Genomic DNA, 17,560 nt, shown 5'->3' with positions numbered 1-17,560 from the left:
CATTCCAAATTGGTCAACCAAACCCTAATGTGGTTACCTATGACAAATCAGTTTCGTATACACATGAATTACGTATTCCACATTCACATTACACAAGTAGCACCACATAATATCATGCAAGTTGTAACATTTATTCATGCAACTCAGCAAACCATACACATATCATCGTGTCACAAAATAGGTGTTTGAATCCCATACTATTTGGTTACATGACCACGTCCTATAATCAGATTACAATTCTCAACATTACTCATTCAAGTGTGTGTTCTATTCCGTTCGAGACCCAGCCCAAGTGTACAACAGATAATGCGCGACCCAACAGTCAAAGGCCCAACAATAAATATCCCGAACCCAATGAACAATCATGCTTGGGCGTTAAATGACAAGGCCCAATAGTCCTCGGCCCAATCAAAAGTGTGTGTGTGCGACGAGCCAAAGGTGTGCGGCCCATTGTGTATACCCAAAACTGAGCATGAATTAATTGAATCAAGATAGTGGCCGATGTTAGTGCACGATGTCTATAGCCTATGTCTTAAGTCTAGGTCATGTGGTCATGATGTATAGGGGTCAAACATGTCAAATGTGTAAAGTTTAGGGGTGTTTAATGTTATTTCGTTTGTAATGGTATGATGTAATTCCGCATGAAATTACCCAGGGTAATTTCGCATGAATTGGAATGTGTAATTCCATGCGGAATTACATGCCTATATATAGGTGTGTTCAGTTTCTCATTTGGTACGGAATTAGTCAGTGTGTAACGAAGTGCTGCTGAAATTCTACCGTGTAATCAAGTCTATTTTGAATGAGAAGCTTGTTTTGAAGTATAACAATCTGTTTCTACTCATTTCTTCACTGATTCTAAGCTGTTTGTTTGATTCCGCCTCTCAAACAGTTGTGTATTGCCTCTGATTGACTCATTTGGTCGGTAAAACGATCCTACAATTGGTATCAGAGCCAGTTATGAGTCAATACACTTGAATTAGTGCCTTTTTCTACACATTCTTGGACTTCTGGACAATTTAACGGACAAAATGGACTGATTTTCTGATATTGTGTGTAAAATACAGTTTTAACAAACCCTTGAGAGAATCAGATCAAAATTCAAACTAAAAGTGACAAAAATGGCCAAACATGTAATTTCGTTTGAACGAACACCTAATTTCGTTTGAAAATTCTGAGGTAATTTCACACGAAATTACTAATTCCGTTTGAAAAGTTGAAATAATTTCATACGAAATTACTAATTTCGTTCGAACTGTAATTTCGCTTGGCTAATTTCGCACCAGATTAATAATTTCGTATGAAATGACACCTGATTTCGCTTGAAGGTGTAATTTCGTTTGAAAAAGCTAATTTCATGTGAAAGGTCTGATTTCGTGTGAACACCTAATTTTGTGTGAAAGTCCACTTTGTTTGTAATTTCGTTCGAAAGTCTGACTTCGTGTGGAGAACCTAATTTTGCTTGAAAGTGTCCTGTTTTCAAAACTTGAAAATTTTTTCCGTAAACTGATTTCGTAAAATGGACAATCAAGAATTTTATAACTTCTTTGCCGGTGGGGGAATGACAGCAGCACAAAACCCAGCTAGTATAGTGCAAAACGTGAATATGGAGAATGAACTCGGTACGATGCAGAAATCTCCTAAGTTGATGAATATTGACGAGTATGCGGGTTGGTCTGGAAGGTTTAAGACATGGGTACAAGCCAACCATTTCGAGTGTTAGATGAAGATCGAATCGAAATATGTTCCTCCTAAGAATGGTTCGGGTCTTGAGAAGTCGATTAGCAGTTTGACACAACTTGAACAAGAAGATTTCAAGGCAGAAAAGAAGATGATGAGTATTCTACAACAAGCAATTAAAGAAGATATCTTACTGTTACTGCAACATGAAGATAACTTACAATCAATGTGGAATGCTTTGAAAGTGAAGTTTTTGGGAAGTGTGTCGATGATAAAAAGCAAGACTGCTTTGCTGAAGAAAGAATTTGATATCTTCACAGGAATTAAAGGTGAAACAACAAAACAGTTGATCGAGAGATACTGTCACCTAGTTGTTGAAATGAAGCGTTTGGGTATTGAGAAAACTGATGAAGAGTGGGTTGATAAACTGGCAGATGCCTTGCCATATGATGAATGGGGAACTTATCTTTTGGTGTTGAAAAACAACTTAGAGTATGTTGGATTTAACCTCAGTTCATTCATTGAAAAGATCGAAGCACATGAACTTGAACTGATGAAGATCAGAAAGATGAATTCTGCAAATGTTCAACAAGATGTTTCACTATATTACAAAGGAAGTTCTTCGGCAACAACGAATCTAAGCTCGAAGATTCAGACAACGTTTAGTGCAGATTCAACATCTGGTGTTTCGTCTAGTACATAAGGCAACAACAAGCCTTCACCGTTTGCAAGTTATGAGCCAAATCCCAAGGCTTCAGAACAAATGTCTCCACAAAGCTCATCAAGCTCGAACAATCAGGGTTATGTTTCTGGGATACAGTGTAACATTGCTGTAAACATCAAAAATGGACAAGAGTTTACAGAAGCACCTGCAAAGCAACACATCGCACTGTTAGCTTCCGTTCTTGAGTCATATGAGAGTTTGGTAGCTAGAAGGATCGGTAATCCAGACATGACAAAGGAGGATTACGATCAAATCGATCCACAGGAGCTAGAGCTGATTGACATCAAATGGGGAATGGCTAGCTTGGTAAGAAGAGCCCAAAGGTTTATGGAAATTACGGGTCGGAACAGTTTGTCAGGACCGGATCAAAAACTTTGGTCTGATAAGTCCAAAGTGACATGTTTTAAGTGCAAAGAGAAGGGACATTTTAAGCGTGAGTGTCCGAATAGAGAGGTCAACAACCATCAGAATCCTTTCACAAACGACTACTACAGACAGGCAATCTATCACAAGACAAATCAACAACCTGTCGTTCAAAGACCTTAGATCGAAAACAAGCCGGAAAAAGCTCTCATAGTCAATCAAGATGATGAGAATGTAGCTGAAGGTTTCAGTTGGGATAAGTATATCCCTGGCAGTGAGGGTAGAGCAATGATGGCTGAGATCATGGAGGAACCAGAGAGTGTTGTTGAAACAGAGGTTGTTAGTGAAGATGTGTCTGAAGAAAGTTTGGTTGATCTCGAAGAAGTTGCTGCAGAAGTCTACTATTATCAATCCGAACAGGAGGTTTTAGCTAGTTCTTTAAAATCAATTATGCCTCCTAATGTGTTTGATTCTTTTGCAGGTTTTTTCAGTGAGCCAACAACAAGATTTTGCCCACAGTATGATGTTGAGAAAGCTCCGGTTGAAGAGATAATTGATGTCTCCAAAGAAATGACTGAAGAGACACTGAAAGAGATTGCTGACAAAGCCTTAATGGGGAAAACTGAAAGAGGTAGACACAGAATCTGTAGAACCAAAGTTTGTTGATACTGAGTCAGTTGAAAATGTGTCGGTCAAAACAGAGTTAGGTCAAAAGGAGTCTGACGGGAAATCCGAAAGTGAGGAGATCAAATCAGAAGGAGTGTCTGAGTCAGAGTCTGATGGTGTCGGTAAACAGGATGTTAATTTTGATCAAGAGGAAAAGATTGTTGAAAAGATTGATTCAATTTCCGAAACTTCATGCAAAAACTGTTCAAAACCATGCATGGAATGTCTTGAAAAAGACAAAAAGTTTCAGGAATTGAAACAATACACCGATGAGATTAAATTTGATCTAAGTGAAGTAAAAGAAGCTTATAACACGTTGGCTAGATCTATCAAAATGATTCAAAAAGAGAGTCTTGAAAACGATAAAGTCACAAGATTGTTAAAATCAACAGTTTTTGATAAACAAATGGAAATCAACATTCATTTGGACACGATTGCTTCATTGAAAAAGGAATTAGAGTTAACAAAAATTGAGAATGAAAGAATTGATAAGAAGTTGATGAGTTATGTTGCATCATCATATGTGATTGATCAAATCGTCCCATAGAAACCCGATGCAACACCTGCCTTTAACTGTGTTCCACCCCCAATGTGGAATCATTACACTCAGAAGTATCCAGATGGGGTGGAAGATGCTTTGAACCTCAAACTAAGAACCATTGAGAATGAGTTTCCTGAGAGTATTGATGTTACATTCTCTCCGTCCGACACTGATAATGAGTCACAGGAAATCAAAACCGTTATTCACCAAGTGTTAGACGAAGAAAGTGATAACTCGGAGTTTGAGATTGTGAAAACTCATTTGGAGAACTCCGTTTTTGATACTGAAGAAGATGGTAACTTCTTAGACAGATTTATACCAAAATCAGACAAAGTCACGAATGATGATTCGATCATTGTGGTTTACACAATGATTGGAACTGACAAACTTTATTCTGATTTTGAGTATCCGCTCCAAAATGCAAGAATTGAGAATGTTGAAAGGTGTTTAAATTGGTTGAGATTGACATTTCTGAGGTGAACAACAACGAGTTTCTTTCAAAACCTAAAAAATATTTTATTAAATCACAACCAAACAACTCGGGAAAGAAAGAGTGGGAGGGAAATGGTGGTAATAACAAGAGAAATGGAAACAATTTCAAAAACAAAGGGGTTAGATTTGAAAAGAAAATGGCTAAGAAGAATGTCAAGCCAAAGGAAAAAATGAGTGATGTTTTTGTTGTTGGTCATAGTGTAGATGCTGAAAAGGAGTATATTTTTAGTCAAAAGGCCATTGATGATTTCAATGTAGCGAAGAAGTTGAGAGAAGATACATACAAATCAACTTTTGTCGAATATGACAAAATAATTTGTTACCGCTGCAATGAAATTGGTCACATGGCCAAACATTGCATGAAAAATCTTGAGAAACCTGTTTTACAAAAATCAAGACCTAAAACTCAAACTGATGAAAAGGGTAAAAAAAACCAATGGTTTCACCTGTCCGTATCTTGAAAAGAGGTGAATCTCTGAAGTCCGAAGAAAAACCAAAATCAACTTTTGAGATTGGTGAATCTTCAAAAGCCCGAAAGACTTCAAAGATTTATCCAAAGATGAAAGTTTTTGAAAATCAATCATGGGTGGCAAAACCAAAATCATCAGTTGAAGAGAAAAAGATGGAGAATGTTTTGAAAACTGAACCAAAAGTTTTTAAAGATGATGTTGAAAAACTTGAATTTGAACTTGATAAGCTTCTTGAGGAATTTCCACCGATTAAGAAGGAAAATTTAAAATCAAAAGTCAAAACTGATGTTCCAAATGTCATTTTTAACATTCCAAAAGTTGATGTGACATGTGATATTGCGTTTGGTAGTGTTTCAACTGTAAAGAAATCATGGGCGTCATTGTTTGAATGAATTTCTTCAACATGTGCAGGGGCTTCTGAGGTCAATAATCTCGAAATGGATAATGGACAGCGGAGCTTCAAGGCACATGACCGGAATGCTAGCATTGCTCTATGATGTCAAATCTATCAACAGAGGGTATGTGGGATTTGCTGGGAATCAGGGTGGCAGGATAGTTGGTCAAGGGACTCTAACTAATGGAGTCGTTACGTTTGATAAAGTGAAGTAGTGAACTATATAATCGAACTTGAAAACAATCTGCTGAGTATCTCACAGATCTGTGACAAACCTTTTACAGTACACTTTACTAAAAATGAATGTCTAATCATAAAACCTGGTTTCAAAATTCCTGAGGAGATGGTGTTGATGCGAGCTCCCCGAGAAAATGATTTGTATGTACTCGATACGAGCGTCATAACAACAACAGATCATAAAAAACAGTGTTTTGTGACAAAAACAAAGGCAACAGAAAAAGAGTCTAAAATGTGTCATCGAAAGATGGGCCACATTCATGTTAGAAAAATGAACTTTCTTGTACACAATGATTTAGTTGAAGGTGTGAATCTTAAAAGTTTTCATTTAAATGATGATTGTGTAGAGTGCAAGAAGGGAAAGCAGACAAAGAAGTCACACCCGCAGAAGTTGCAGAATCCAATCAGAGTACCGCTCGAGAGACTCCACATGGATCTCTTCGGGCCGGTTAATGTGAAAAGTATCAGTGGAGACCTATACTGTCTGGTAGTCACTGATGACTTCACTAGATTTTCTTGGGTGATATGTCTGGAGATGAAAGATCAAACATTTGAGTCACTGATGGTCCTATTTAAGAAGATGGAAACGCTGTATAAGCTGCCGATCAGGAGAATACGAAGTGACAATGGAACAGAGTTCAAGAATAATCGAATGCTCGAGTTCTGTAATGAAAAAGGGATTCTTCATGAATTTAGTGCACCATACACTCCACAGCAGAACGGTGTAGCTGAAAGAAAGAATCGCACCTTGATTGAAACAACTCGAACAATGCTTACCGATTCCAATTTGCCAATATTTTTCTGGAGTGAAGCAGTGGCAACAGCATGTTATACACTGAATAGAGTCCTTACAGTGAAGAAATACAAGAAAACGTGTTTTGAACTTCTTCATCGTTATAAGCCGAATTTGAAGTTTTTAGAAGCGTTTGGATCTCCATGTACCTTTATAGATCCTGATGGCAAGTTTGGTGCTAAATCTAATGAGGGTTACTTTGTAGGTTACGCAAGCCCGCTGAAGAGGGTGTTCGTTCCGTGCCTGGGGAAGGTAATTTAAGTTCAGCATGTAGATTGTCAGAAGCATACAGCTCCACCACAACTTCCCAGACAAAGATTCTTGTTTGATTATGAAAAACTTTGGGAGTCTTTCCAACTTCCGACTGAGCCAAGTATCGAGGAACTCGTACTGTTATACCAACAACAACAATCTAGTTCACAAGATCAGGTGCCAAGACCGTTGGTAGTTTCTCAACCCGACGTGGGTACTAATGATCACGAGGCTGGTCCAAGTGGAACGACACACGAAGAACCAGAAGAACCAGCTCCAACATTTGATAATTCTGACGACTCAGAGTCGGAATCCGGTCCGACTTTTGACGAGGAACCAGATGTTGCAACAACAGAAGCTGAGGATCACACCGGTGATCAAGACATCACGAACTTGCAATCGGAAGTTAATGTGCCTGACACTGCAATGCCAAGAACTTTGTCTTATCATCCTTCAGAGCAGATAATCGGTGATCTTCAGAGCGGAGTAAAGATGAGAGATCAGATCAACAGAGCACTTACTTGTTTTTATACATCTGTCGCTCCTTTGCAAGTTGATTTTTCACTAAAGTGTTTCATTTCCCAGGTTGAACCTCGAACGTATAAGGAAGCTTTAACGGAAGAAAGCTGGGTGAATGCTATGCAGGAAGAGTTGCAGCAGTTTGAGAACCTGGGAGTATGGAAATTGGTAGATATCCCTGAGAATCAAAAGCTGATAAAGACAAAGTGGGTTTTTAAGTGCAAGAGAGATGATAAAGGAATGATCGTTAGGAATAAAGCACGATTGGTTGTACAGGGTTTCAGTCAGCAGGAAGGCATTGACTTCACGGAAGTATATGCACCGGTTGCTAGACTCGAGGCGATAAGAATCTTCCTGGCATTCGCGTCCTGGAAAGGATTCAAAGTATACCAACTAGATGTCAAGTCTGCATTCCTATATGGCAAGATTAAAGAAGAAGTGTACGTTGGACAACCGCCGGGGTTCACAGATCCAGTACACAAAAACAAAGTCTATCTTCTGGATAAAGCGCTTTACGGACTGCACCAGGCCCCGAGAGCCTGGTACGAGACGCTTCCCAATACCTGCTGGACAACGGGTTCATCAGAGGGACAGTTGATAGTACGTTGTTTACCAAAGAGGTTGCAGGGCATCTATTGATCGTGCAGATTTATGTCGACGATATCATCTTTGGATCGACAAATGATGATTTGTGTAAAGAATTTGAGAAAGTGATGAAAAGGAAGTTTGAGACGAGTTCGATGGGGGAGATGAAGTTCTTCCTAGGGTTACAGGTAGAGCAAATGCCCGAAGGAATCTTCATTCATCAAACTAAATACGTGAACGATGTTCTAGAAAAGTTCAACATGGCTCAATCTAGTCTAGCATCAACCCCCTAGCTCAGAATCATGGGATTTGCCCAGATGAGAGTGGAGAAAAGGTGGAAGAGACGTTGTATCGGTCGATAATTGGATCCTTGATGTATCTTACTGTTTCCCGCCAAGACATCATGTATCCGACGTGTTTATGCGCCCGTTATCAGTCAAGCCCAAAGCAGTCACACCTGACAATCGTGAAACGCATTTTACGGTGTTTGAAAGGCTGCCCAAGCACCGGCTTGTGGTATCCTAAATCGGGTGACTTCTCTCTCACAGGTTATGCTGATTCGGATTTTGGTAGCTGCAAGTAAAATGCTAAGTCCACCACTGTAGGCTGTCAGTTCTTCGGAACTCGACTGGTCACTTGGCAGTGCAAGAAACAAACCTCAGTAGCGCTCTCTACTTGCGAGGCTAAATACGTTTTGGCCTCAAGCTGTTGCTCTCAGATCCTTTGGATCCAACAGCAGATGCGAGACTTTGGTTTGCAGTTCTTGGACACGCCCATATTTGTGGACAATGAAGCAGCGATTAACATATCGAAAAACCCGGTTCACCATTCTAAAACAAAGCATATTGAAATCCGACATCATTTCATCCGTGTTTGTCATGAGAAGAAATTGATTCGGATAGAACATATACACACCGATGAACAGAGGGCTGATTTTTACACCAAACCGTTTGACAAAAAGAGATTTAATTATCTTTTGAAATTAAATGGGATGAAAAATTTGCTTTCTGGGAGGGTTGTTGAATGTGAAGCCGAGGAGGGCGGCGATCTGATGTGATCCACGTCATGTTGTCAAAGTTTTTGTACAGTTTATTTTCTGCATTTGATAAAAACAAAAACACAAAAATATGTCTTTATTTTTAGGGGGAGAAAGTTTGCAGAAAAATACAAAAACATGATAAAATTTCAAAATCCAAAAACATTAGAAAATCTGAAAAATCCAAAAACATTGAAAAACAGAAAAAGAGTTTGTGTAAAAAGGGGAAATGATAGTACATTAGCTAGACAGATACAGTACGCTAAAGAAGTGTATTGAAAAATGTGTTAAACAGTCTTGCAAATGATGTGTCGATAGGTTTTTGCACATTTAGTAGATTTGTTTAGGATATAAACAAAAATAATAACTTGCTTTTACGTGGGGAACATCTCCAGGATATATAGGTAACCCCTGAAATCTCGTTTGAAAGGTCCTATTTCTGAAATACTAGGTCTTTGTACGCGATGATATCTGGGGTATTATACCAGGACTTCTGATTTTGCCGAAGCAATAGCCTAGTCCTCATATAATACTCTGCACAGCTTTATTCGCAAAGCATCCCCTCAGCATAAAAAATGATGAAACATTGCAAAATGCTAATCATGTGTTGTTGTAAAAAAGATTCCCTAAAGGGAACCCACCGAAAGTCAAGCCGTCATCTCTCTGTACGAACGGAAGTTCTAGCCTGAGCTCTCACGGTCTCGCATTCACCCAATTACAGATATCATTAGTGTGCATTCACCTATAAGACTGAATATAGTGATCTGGATACGGGAGTATATTCTGAGGTGGTACACGCATAAAAGTCAAGACCTTAAAACACTAAATCCGTATCCCGAATAGATTGAAAATTGTGTGAAAACTTAAAAGGATCAGTATATCGACAATCAAAGCAAATTATTTAATGCTGTGTATGAAATCTAAGCTTAACGGTCCTCGTATCTTGTCGGAAGCTGATATGATCCCCTAATACGCTCACAAAAATATTGTGTGTACAGTTTTCTGTTTATCATATTCAAAAACCAAAAAGATTTGCATTTCATCTTATTTTTGACAACAAACGTTGGGGATCAGATGATCAAAGTCTAATATGCTCTGAACATGTCTGGATCATGAGGGATGGGTAAGCAGAAGTTTGATAAAGTGATTGGTAATTGCTTGAAAGTTCAAAAGTTCATTAACTTGAACTTAAAAATTGTTTCAGAAAATCAGCATCTTCATAATCTGGTCAGCCAAGGTCATTAACTTGGACTTGGCAGGCTAAACAGTTGACCAAGGTCATTAGTGTAGGATCGTTTGCTGACCCGAATTGAGTCGATCAGAGGCGTTTTATACACTATGAAAGGCGGAAACAGACATAATGCATGAAATTCAGCGAGATTCACTTTAAACTGTCTTGTAGATTGATTTAACACGGTGTACAATCAAAAGACAAACCGGCAGCACCTCGGTATCACAATCTAATTCCGTGTGGAATGACATAGACCCAAACCCTATATATAACCAACTAATTCCGTGTGAAACATGCTTCACACGAAATTACAGTTCATGCGAAATTAGACACTCACACGGAAATAAGTAATTCTGTGTGGAATTACATTTGACATCTTCGTGCAGAATTAAGTCTTCATGCGGAATTAAGTTTCTGCTCCATTTCTCCAACTTCGTGTCATGAGCAATGCAAGACTCGATACAAGACGAAGTCGACAGATGTATGCACCAACAGACTCCCCCTCAGATGTTGACGAGTCTTAAGTGTCGAGTCTTCGCATCTTCAGTCTTGATCAGTCTGTCTGCTCTCTTTTCCATTAGCACCAAACAGACTCCCCTCTCAACATGCCTTTTTCAGAATCAGGATCAGAACAAGGCTCTATCTTCTAGCATCCCAAGATCTTGATCAGATCTCTTGATTCCTTAAGTTCATCAGCATCCTCAGCTTCATGATCTTTAGTTCCAGAATCAAAACCTGGCTCACTGGATTAGAATCTGGTTCTTTGCATTTACAGGCTCCCCCTTGAGTTCTGCTCGACATCAGGATCGTCACCTGGCTTCCAGAAACTTCAGGTATCGGAACCTGGCTTTCTCTAATCACAGAGTCCTCAGGTATCGGAACCTGGCTTACATGCATTGTCTTTATCACAAACATAAGTTTTATGATTTTCAGATTAGACAATCACAGACATCACTTGTAGATCTCTTTCTGATGAACCACTTGTAGGAAAAAATTTAATCATTTTAATTTCAATAGACTCCCCCTCAAAATGATCATCATGTTCAGCACTTGGAACTTTGAAAATCAGCTTTTCATCATCAGTTGTCGAAAATCTTTTTGAATTTTTCAAAATTTAATGCTAAAACACACTTAAAATCTTTTTGGGATTTTTCATATAAAAGAAATAAAATGCAATAAAGAAATATTTACAGACAATATTTTTGTGAGTTTGTGTAAGAGGATCATATCAGTTTATGAGACAAATCACCAACACCGTTAAGCTTCATTTCATTTTAAGTTCTAAACAATCCACCTAGATTGTTAGTATATTGATCCACTTAAATTTTCACACAAAGTTCAATTGATCCGAGATATGAGATTAATGTCTTAATGACTTAAACTTATTCGCGTGTCCCACTACTTGAATATACTCCCGTATCCAGATCCCAATATTCAGTCTTACAGGTGAGTATACCTAGATGATATCTGTAAAAGGGTTAAATGCGAAACCGTGAGAGCTCAGGTCAGAACTTCCATTCAGCAGAGAGATGACGGCTCGACTTTTCGTGTGTTCCCTTTAGAGAATCTTTTCTTCAACAGCACATGATTAACATTTTTCGATGTTTCATCATTTTCGTACTGAGGGCTGTGCTATATTTCAAGTAATTTGTAAAGTATTATACGGGGACTAGGCCATTGCTTCCGCAAAATCAGAAGTCCCGAGATAATACCCCAGATATCACTGAGTATAAAGACCTAGTATCTCAGAAAGAGGGACCTTTCAAACAAGATTTTGGGGGTTACCCATATATCCAAGAAATGTTCCCCACGATATAAGCAAGTTTGAATATTTAGGTTTATATCTCGAAAACAATCTACTAAATGTGCAAAAACCTACTGGCACATCCGCAGTGAGATTGTTTATCACGTTTAACTTTCCATTTCTTTAGCATGTTGTGATAGTCCACTGATGTACAATCATTTCCTTTTTTTAACACCAGAACTCATTTTTGAATTTTATCATGTTTTTGGCTTTTTCAAATTTTCTAATGCTTTTGGATTTTCTGAAATTTTTTACTCCCCTTAAAATGCAAACACATTTAAAGAAATTTGAAAACAAACTGTACAAGAAAATTGACAACTGTTGTGAATCGCTTCAATTCGCCATCCACTTGGCATAAACAATCAGAACTCCCCATTTCAACAAACTATTTTCCCATTTAGATTTCAAAACACTTAAGTTTGTTTTAATCAAAATGGTTTTTCCGGAAAATGAGTTTTGTTTTAACCATTTGAAGGTTCGGGGTTCATCATCACCTTGTTTTCACCCACTTGTATGAGGATTACATCAAGTTCAAATTAATGACCTTGAAAAATCACTTTGTAAGAATAAACCTCTTTACCTGTTGTAGATAACTTGTTGTAGGAATAAAACATCTACACAAGTTCATTTTACCAATAAATATGCCGATTCTTGCTTCACACTTACCAACCTGGAAGCTCCGGCAAGTCATAACCTGTAAAATTTATCAACTTTAAAATCCATTCATAAAATCAACTTTTATCAAGAATGATGCCGATTCCTGCTCCACGATTACAAACTTGGGAGCTCCGGCAAGTCAGATTTCTAAGGAAAAAGAATTTCCACCCAAGTCTTACCAACCTTGGGTGTTTTTAACTCTTGTTCAGTAGGGTTATAAGTTGCCTTCTTTGTCGCATAAAAATCTTTAACCCCTTGAACTTTTCCCTCAACCATTTTCCAAAAATCTTTTTCACATTGCCGTTAAATGCTTTCTCAACATCAAATTCTTTCTTTTCTTAATAGAATTGATTTGAGATCTCAACCTTACCGACCTTTTGTTTAACATTTTCATCCTTCAATGATGGAAGATTAACATCATTCACTGAAGGCACTGAATTCTCCTTTTTAAACTCAACTTGTGGCTCTTCTGGCTTTGTGGAACCAGAATCATCGCCAGATTTTACATCAGACTTTTTAACAACCCACATTTGGTTGTTTTTGGCTTTCTTTTTGTAAAAAAATTTCTTTGAACACTGACCAACTTCATAAGTAGAATTTTCAAAGGTTTTGAACTTTTCAATTGGTGGTTCATTTTTCTCAACAACTTTTTCTTTAAGTTTTTCATAAACTCCCTGTTTTGTCTTTGTATCCAACTGACAATTCAATGCAATGTGACCAGCTTCATTGCACTTAAAACAGGTTCGAGTATCTTTTCTGTGAAAAACTCCAGTCCCTTTCCTCTCAGCAAGAAACTCCTGGTTTGATTGTCTCCAGAAAGGTTTCTTTTGTTCTTCTTCAGCGCTTCCTCCTGAAACAAATTTAGTGTTTGCTTTAGAAATTTATCATTTTTATAATTTTCAGGTGGAATAAAACCTAATCCTTTCTTTTTGAAATTACCGTTATGGTTTGGTTTCTTTTGGAAACCAGAATCAGAACTGTAACCTTTTTTCTTGTTTAACCGTTGCTGAACTCTTGAAGTGTATTTTTTAGGTTTTTCAGTAAGATTTAAATCTTTTATTTCAGAAATATTAATTTCTATCATTTTGAAAACCTTTTTGATCATTTCAATTTTAACACTTCTTATTGGAAATTCTTTGTCAGAATATAATTTGTCAGAATCATTCAAAGTATATACGACTTCGAATGTTTCATCATCCAAATTTGATTTTAATAACAAAAACTCTTTACTGTAAGCCCATTTAACCGATGTCTTTGGACTGTTGACCGGCGAACTCGAATTTCCAGACTCAGACTCTTCATCTTTATCCAACACCTGATCGACCATCTTTTTTATCAACTCAGACTCATGATCAGTGTCAGACGATGTAAAAGTGATGTCAATGTTTTCTGGTAACTCATCGGTTATATCAGACTTCAATTTTATATTGACTGCCTTTTGGACTTGCTCCTCATTTGGTTTTCTGGGAGAATAACCTTCCCAGATCGGAGGCGGACACTTGTTATAGCTAACACTTGGTTTCTTACCAGTATCCTTCTTCTTTTGCTTTTCATCCTGAAATGCTTCAAAACCTGCAACAGTTGGATAAATTCGATCAATAAGATAATCAGAACTAGAATAACTCTGTAATAAACGTCTGATTCTCTCATTCTTAATTTTCTCAGTCTCCAACTCTTGTTTCAGCTTGGCACATTCCTCAATGTAATGATTTATAGCTTTTTGCTTCGACATCATTGTAGCATTCATCATTGTCAATGCATCTTCTCTTTCAGAATTTGTCTTTTGAAAACCAGTTACTGTTCTATTTAGAACATCATATGATTCTTTCACATAGTTGAGATTGAACAGTAATTGTTCTTTCATCTTCTCAACCTCAGTCAATTTCTCATCTTTTTCTGCACATTGCTTGCAAGGTTCTAAACACTTTGAACAAGGCTTGATGACTTCCACAATCTTTTCTGCTTCAATGATCTTCTCAGCTTCAACAACTTTTTCAACTTCAATCACCTTTTCTGTTTCACCAACCTCCTCAGCAACAATTTTAATCTTTTCATTTAGAACAGTGTCATCCTTTTGAGTAACACTTTTAAACTTCATTTTCTTTTGTTCTTTTGCAGCTCGTCTCTCCTGCAGTTTCTCCAAGCGATCTGCAAAATAAAATTGAAAACTTTCAGGAGATAGATGAATTTTTGCAACATTAATATGTTTTTCTTCTTCATTATCATCACTGTCATCAGTCGGTGATTGATCAAAATCAATTTTCTTTTCAGAACTATCATTTGAAAAATCAGAATCAGATGGTGTTTGATCAAATGCAGTCGCTCTTTCTGAACTTTCATCTGAACTTTGTGAGCTTTCATCTGATAAAACAGATTCTTCTTCTTGACTCTTCACATTAACACCAATCATTTTCATCCACTCTGTAAACATATCTGGTTCTTGGATGATTTTAAAAACTAGAGCAATAACATTTGAATCAGGTGGAATGTATTTGTCCCAGCTGAAACCTTCTGCCACTTTTTCATCATCTTGATCAATGATGCCATAATACGCTTTCTTGTTTGCATCTTCGATCATTCTAGCATGACACGAAATAAGCGTGGAGTTTCAAACGAGATTATGACACATTTCATACGAAAGAATGATTCCGTTTCAAATGATGATTTCGTTTCAATAAGCAATTTCGTATCAAAATGTTGTTCAGTTTGAAATGCAATTTTGTTTGAAAATGGTAATCTGTTTGTAGATGTAATTTCGTTTGAACAAGTCATTCCGCTTCAAACTGTGATTTCATTTGAATTGTGTTTCCGCATGAAATGTCTTATTTCGTTTGAACATACAATTCCTTATGAATGTGTGATTTCGCTTGTATAGTGATTTCGTTTGAATGTGTTGTTTGGATTAAAAATTTTTCTAAGTGTTAATCTGATTGTATGTTGTTGTTTTTCAGGCTTCGAATGTGCTGTTTGATCCATTGCATAACACTTGTTGTGTTTACGATAAAGAAATTCCAAAGATGGCCGGATTCACAGGAATTCTGGAGTTCATGGAAAGATTGCCAATTTAGAAAGCCTTAACAAATCAACACTTGGTATTCAGATCTCACATTAAACGTTTTTGGGAGAATGCAACATATGATGATGCAAACAAGACAATAAATTCGGTTGTGAACGTAAATGGCCAAGACAAACCGATAATTATCACAGAGCAGCTTGTTAAGAGGTGATAAACTTTCCTGATGATGAAGATTCTCCTATGAAGTATCCGGAAAGAATGGTAAAGGGATGCATGTTGAGGTTGGGCTACAATGGTCCGCTAAACAAGGCAAACTATTTGAAAGCGTGTTTTCCAAGGCTGTACAAGTTTCTTATTCATTCTGTACTGCTTGCTCTCAGTCACAAGAAAGGAGGTTACGATGTGATGAGAGACTATCAAATGAACATGGTGAGAGCTCTCGTGCTTAACAAGAAGTATAATTTTTCGAAGATTGTGTTTCATTATATGGTAGAGAATATCACTTCAAAGAGCAAGACTTGGGTGTATCCTCGTTTTATTCAGATGATGATAGATCACGCGTATCTTGATTTGGAGCGAAATGAAAACAATGATCTGTTAGTATTATTTCATATGGATAATGAGTCTTTGAAGCAGTTGGGTAGATATCATCCAAATCATCCAGAGCCATCATCGAAAGTTGACTTCTTTGGCTTCATCAAAGATAAGAACTACAAAGATCCAGATCCAGTCAATCATCAGAACTGGAGGAATGAAGAAGAAATGAAAGAAAAGAGTTATGCTGATGAGCTGAAAGTTCTTGAAGATTTCAGAGAATCTCGCAACGAGTGGTTCTTAAAATAAGAGAAAAAGAAGAAAAACAGAAAAGCAACTTCGACAGTTCAAGAGGAAGAAGGCTCATCTTCTCAACCTAAACGAAAGCGTCAAAAGAAAAAGGTTGAAACCATGCTTGTTGATGAACCGGAAGAAGATGAAGCTGAAGCTGAAACTGAAGCAGAAGTTAATGTTGAAGGAGATGTTCATATGTCTCCTGATTCTGCAAAGTTATTAAGAGATCTTACTAAAGATTTGACAAAAGAAAAGACAGATGGTGAGGAAGGTGACAATGAAGGTGACGATAGTTCATCAAGCTCCTCATCTGAAGAAGAAATTGGCGAAAATGAACGTGCGAAAAGAATTCAAGCTGAAATTGAGAAAGAAAAGCAGCTTAAAAGAAAGAGGAGAGAGGAGAAAGATGATGATGTGTATGTTCCATCTCCTGAGCATGTGATAGAATCTCAGACACCTCCTTCTGGTGGGAGGAAGAAGCAATCTGCTAGAAAGAAAGTTGCTATTCCAAGAGCAAAGGGGTTTGAAAATTTTGTTAAAGAAGAAACCAGTTCAAAAACCAAGTAAACCACCTACACCACCTCCAGAACCACAACATCAATTATCACCAATTCATTCACCACTTCATCAAACACCACCAAGACAACCATCACCAATTCAATCACCACCACATATTCATGTTGCTACACCTCCACATGAACAACAACCTGTTGTTACTTCACAACAAATTTTCCAAACACCACCATCCACACAACCACCTGTCCAGATTACACCTAGTTCTTCTGGTTACAAAACATTTCTAAGTGTTCTGGATGGATTAACTCTTGAAGAAATTAGAGATTTTAGATTTGCCAATGATGAACAAGTGAAGAGATTAGAGAAGAAAATGGAAGAGGTATTAGTTGAGAATAAGAAGTTGTTGGATAGAGAAAAGAAGTTAGAGAAGCGTGTAAAGTCTGTGGAATCTGAAAATACTTCCTTGTTAAAGAAAATTGAAGCTGATCAGACTGAAATAGACATTCTGAAAGTCAAAATTGCATAATTAGAAGAAGAGAAAGCACGCCGAGATGAGCAGAATAAATACTTTGAGTTGAAAAACAAAGAATTGGAAGCTGCCAAAGCTATGAAAGAACATGAGATTTATATGATGAATAAAGTGCTAGAAAATATGCTTGGAAAGTCTGTAGAGCAGAGATTTGAAGAGATTGAAGTTGAAGAAGTTAGAGCTCGACGTCAAGCTGAAATTGATGCTCAGATGAAGAATAAAGGCAA

The 17,560-nt window shown here is 37.4% G+C and overlaps 1 protein-coding gene across 1 annotated transcript; it reads left to right on the top strand.

The window, feature by feature from the left end:
• The first annotated feature begins 16,405 nt into the window (after nt 1-16,405).
• On the top strand, nt 16,406-17,330 carry LOC110881694 (drebrin-like protein A). The gene is made up of 2 exons (XM_022129879.1): nt 16,406-16,662; nt 16,742-17,330. Exons 1-2 carry the CDS (start codon nt 16,406-16,408, stop codon nt 17,328-17,330), a joined length of 846 nt encoding a protein of 281 aa, XP_021985571.1.
• The last annotated feature ends 230 nt before the right edge of the window (nt 17,331-17,560 follow it).

Source organism: Helianthus annuus, chromosome 10 (assembly GCF_002127325.2).
Source record: "Helianthus annuus cultivar XRQ/B chromosome 10, HanXRQr2.0-SUNRISE, whole genome shotgun sequence".
In the NCBI taxonomy this organism is placed as follows: domain Eukaryota; kingdom Viridiplantae; phylum Streptophyta; class Magnoliopsida; order Asterales; family Asteraceae; genus Helianthus; species Helianthus annuus.
The sequence above is the reverse complement of the archived record's forward strand: the minus strand, read 5'-3'. Positions and strand labels throughout refer to the sequence as shown.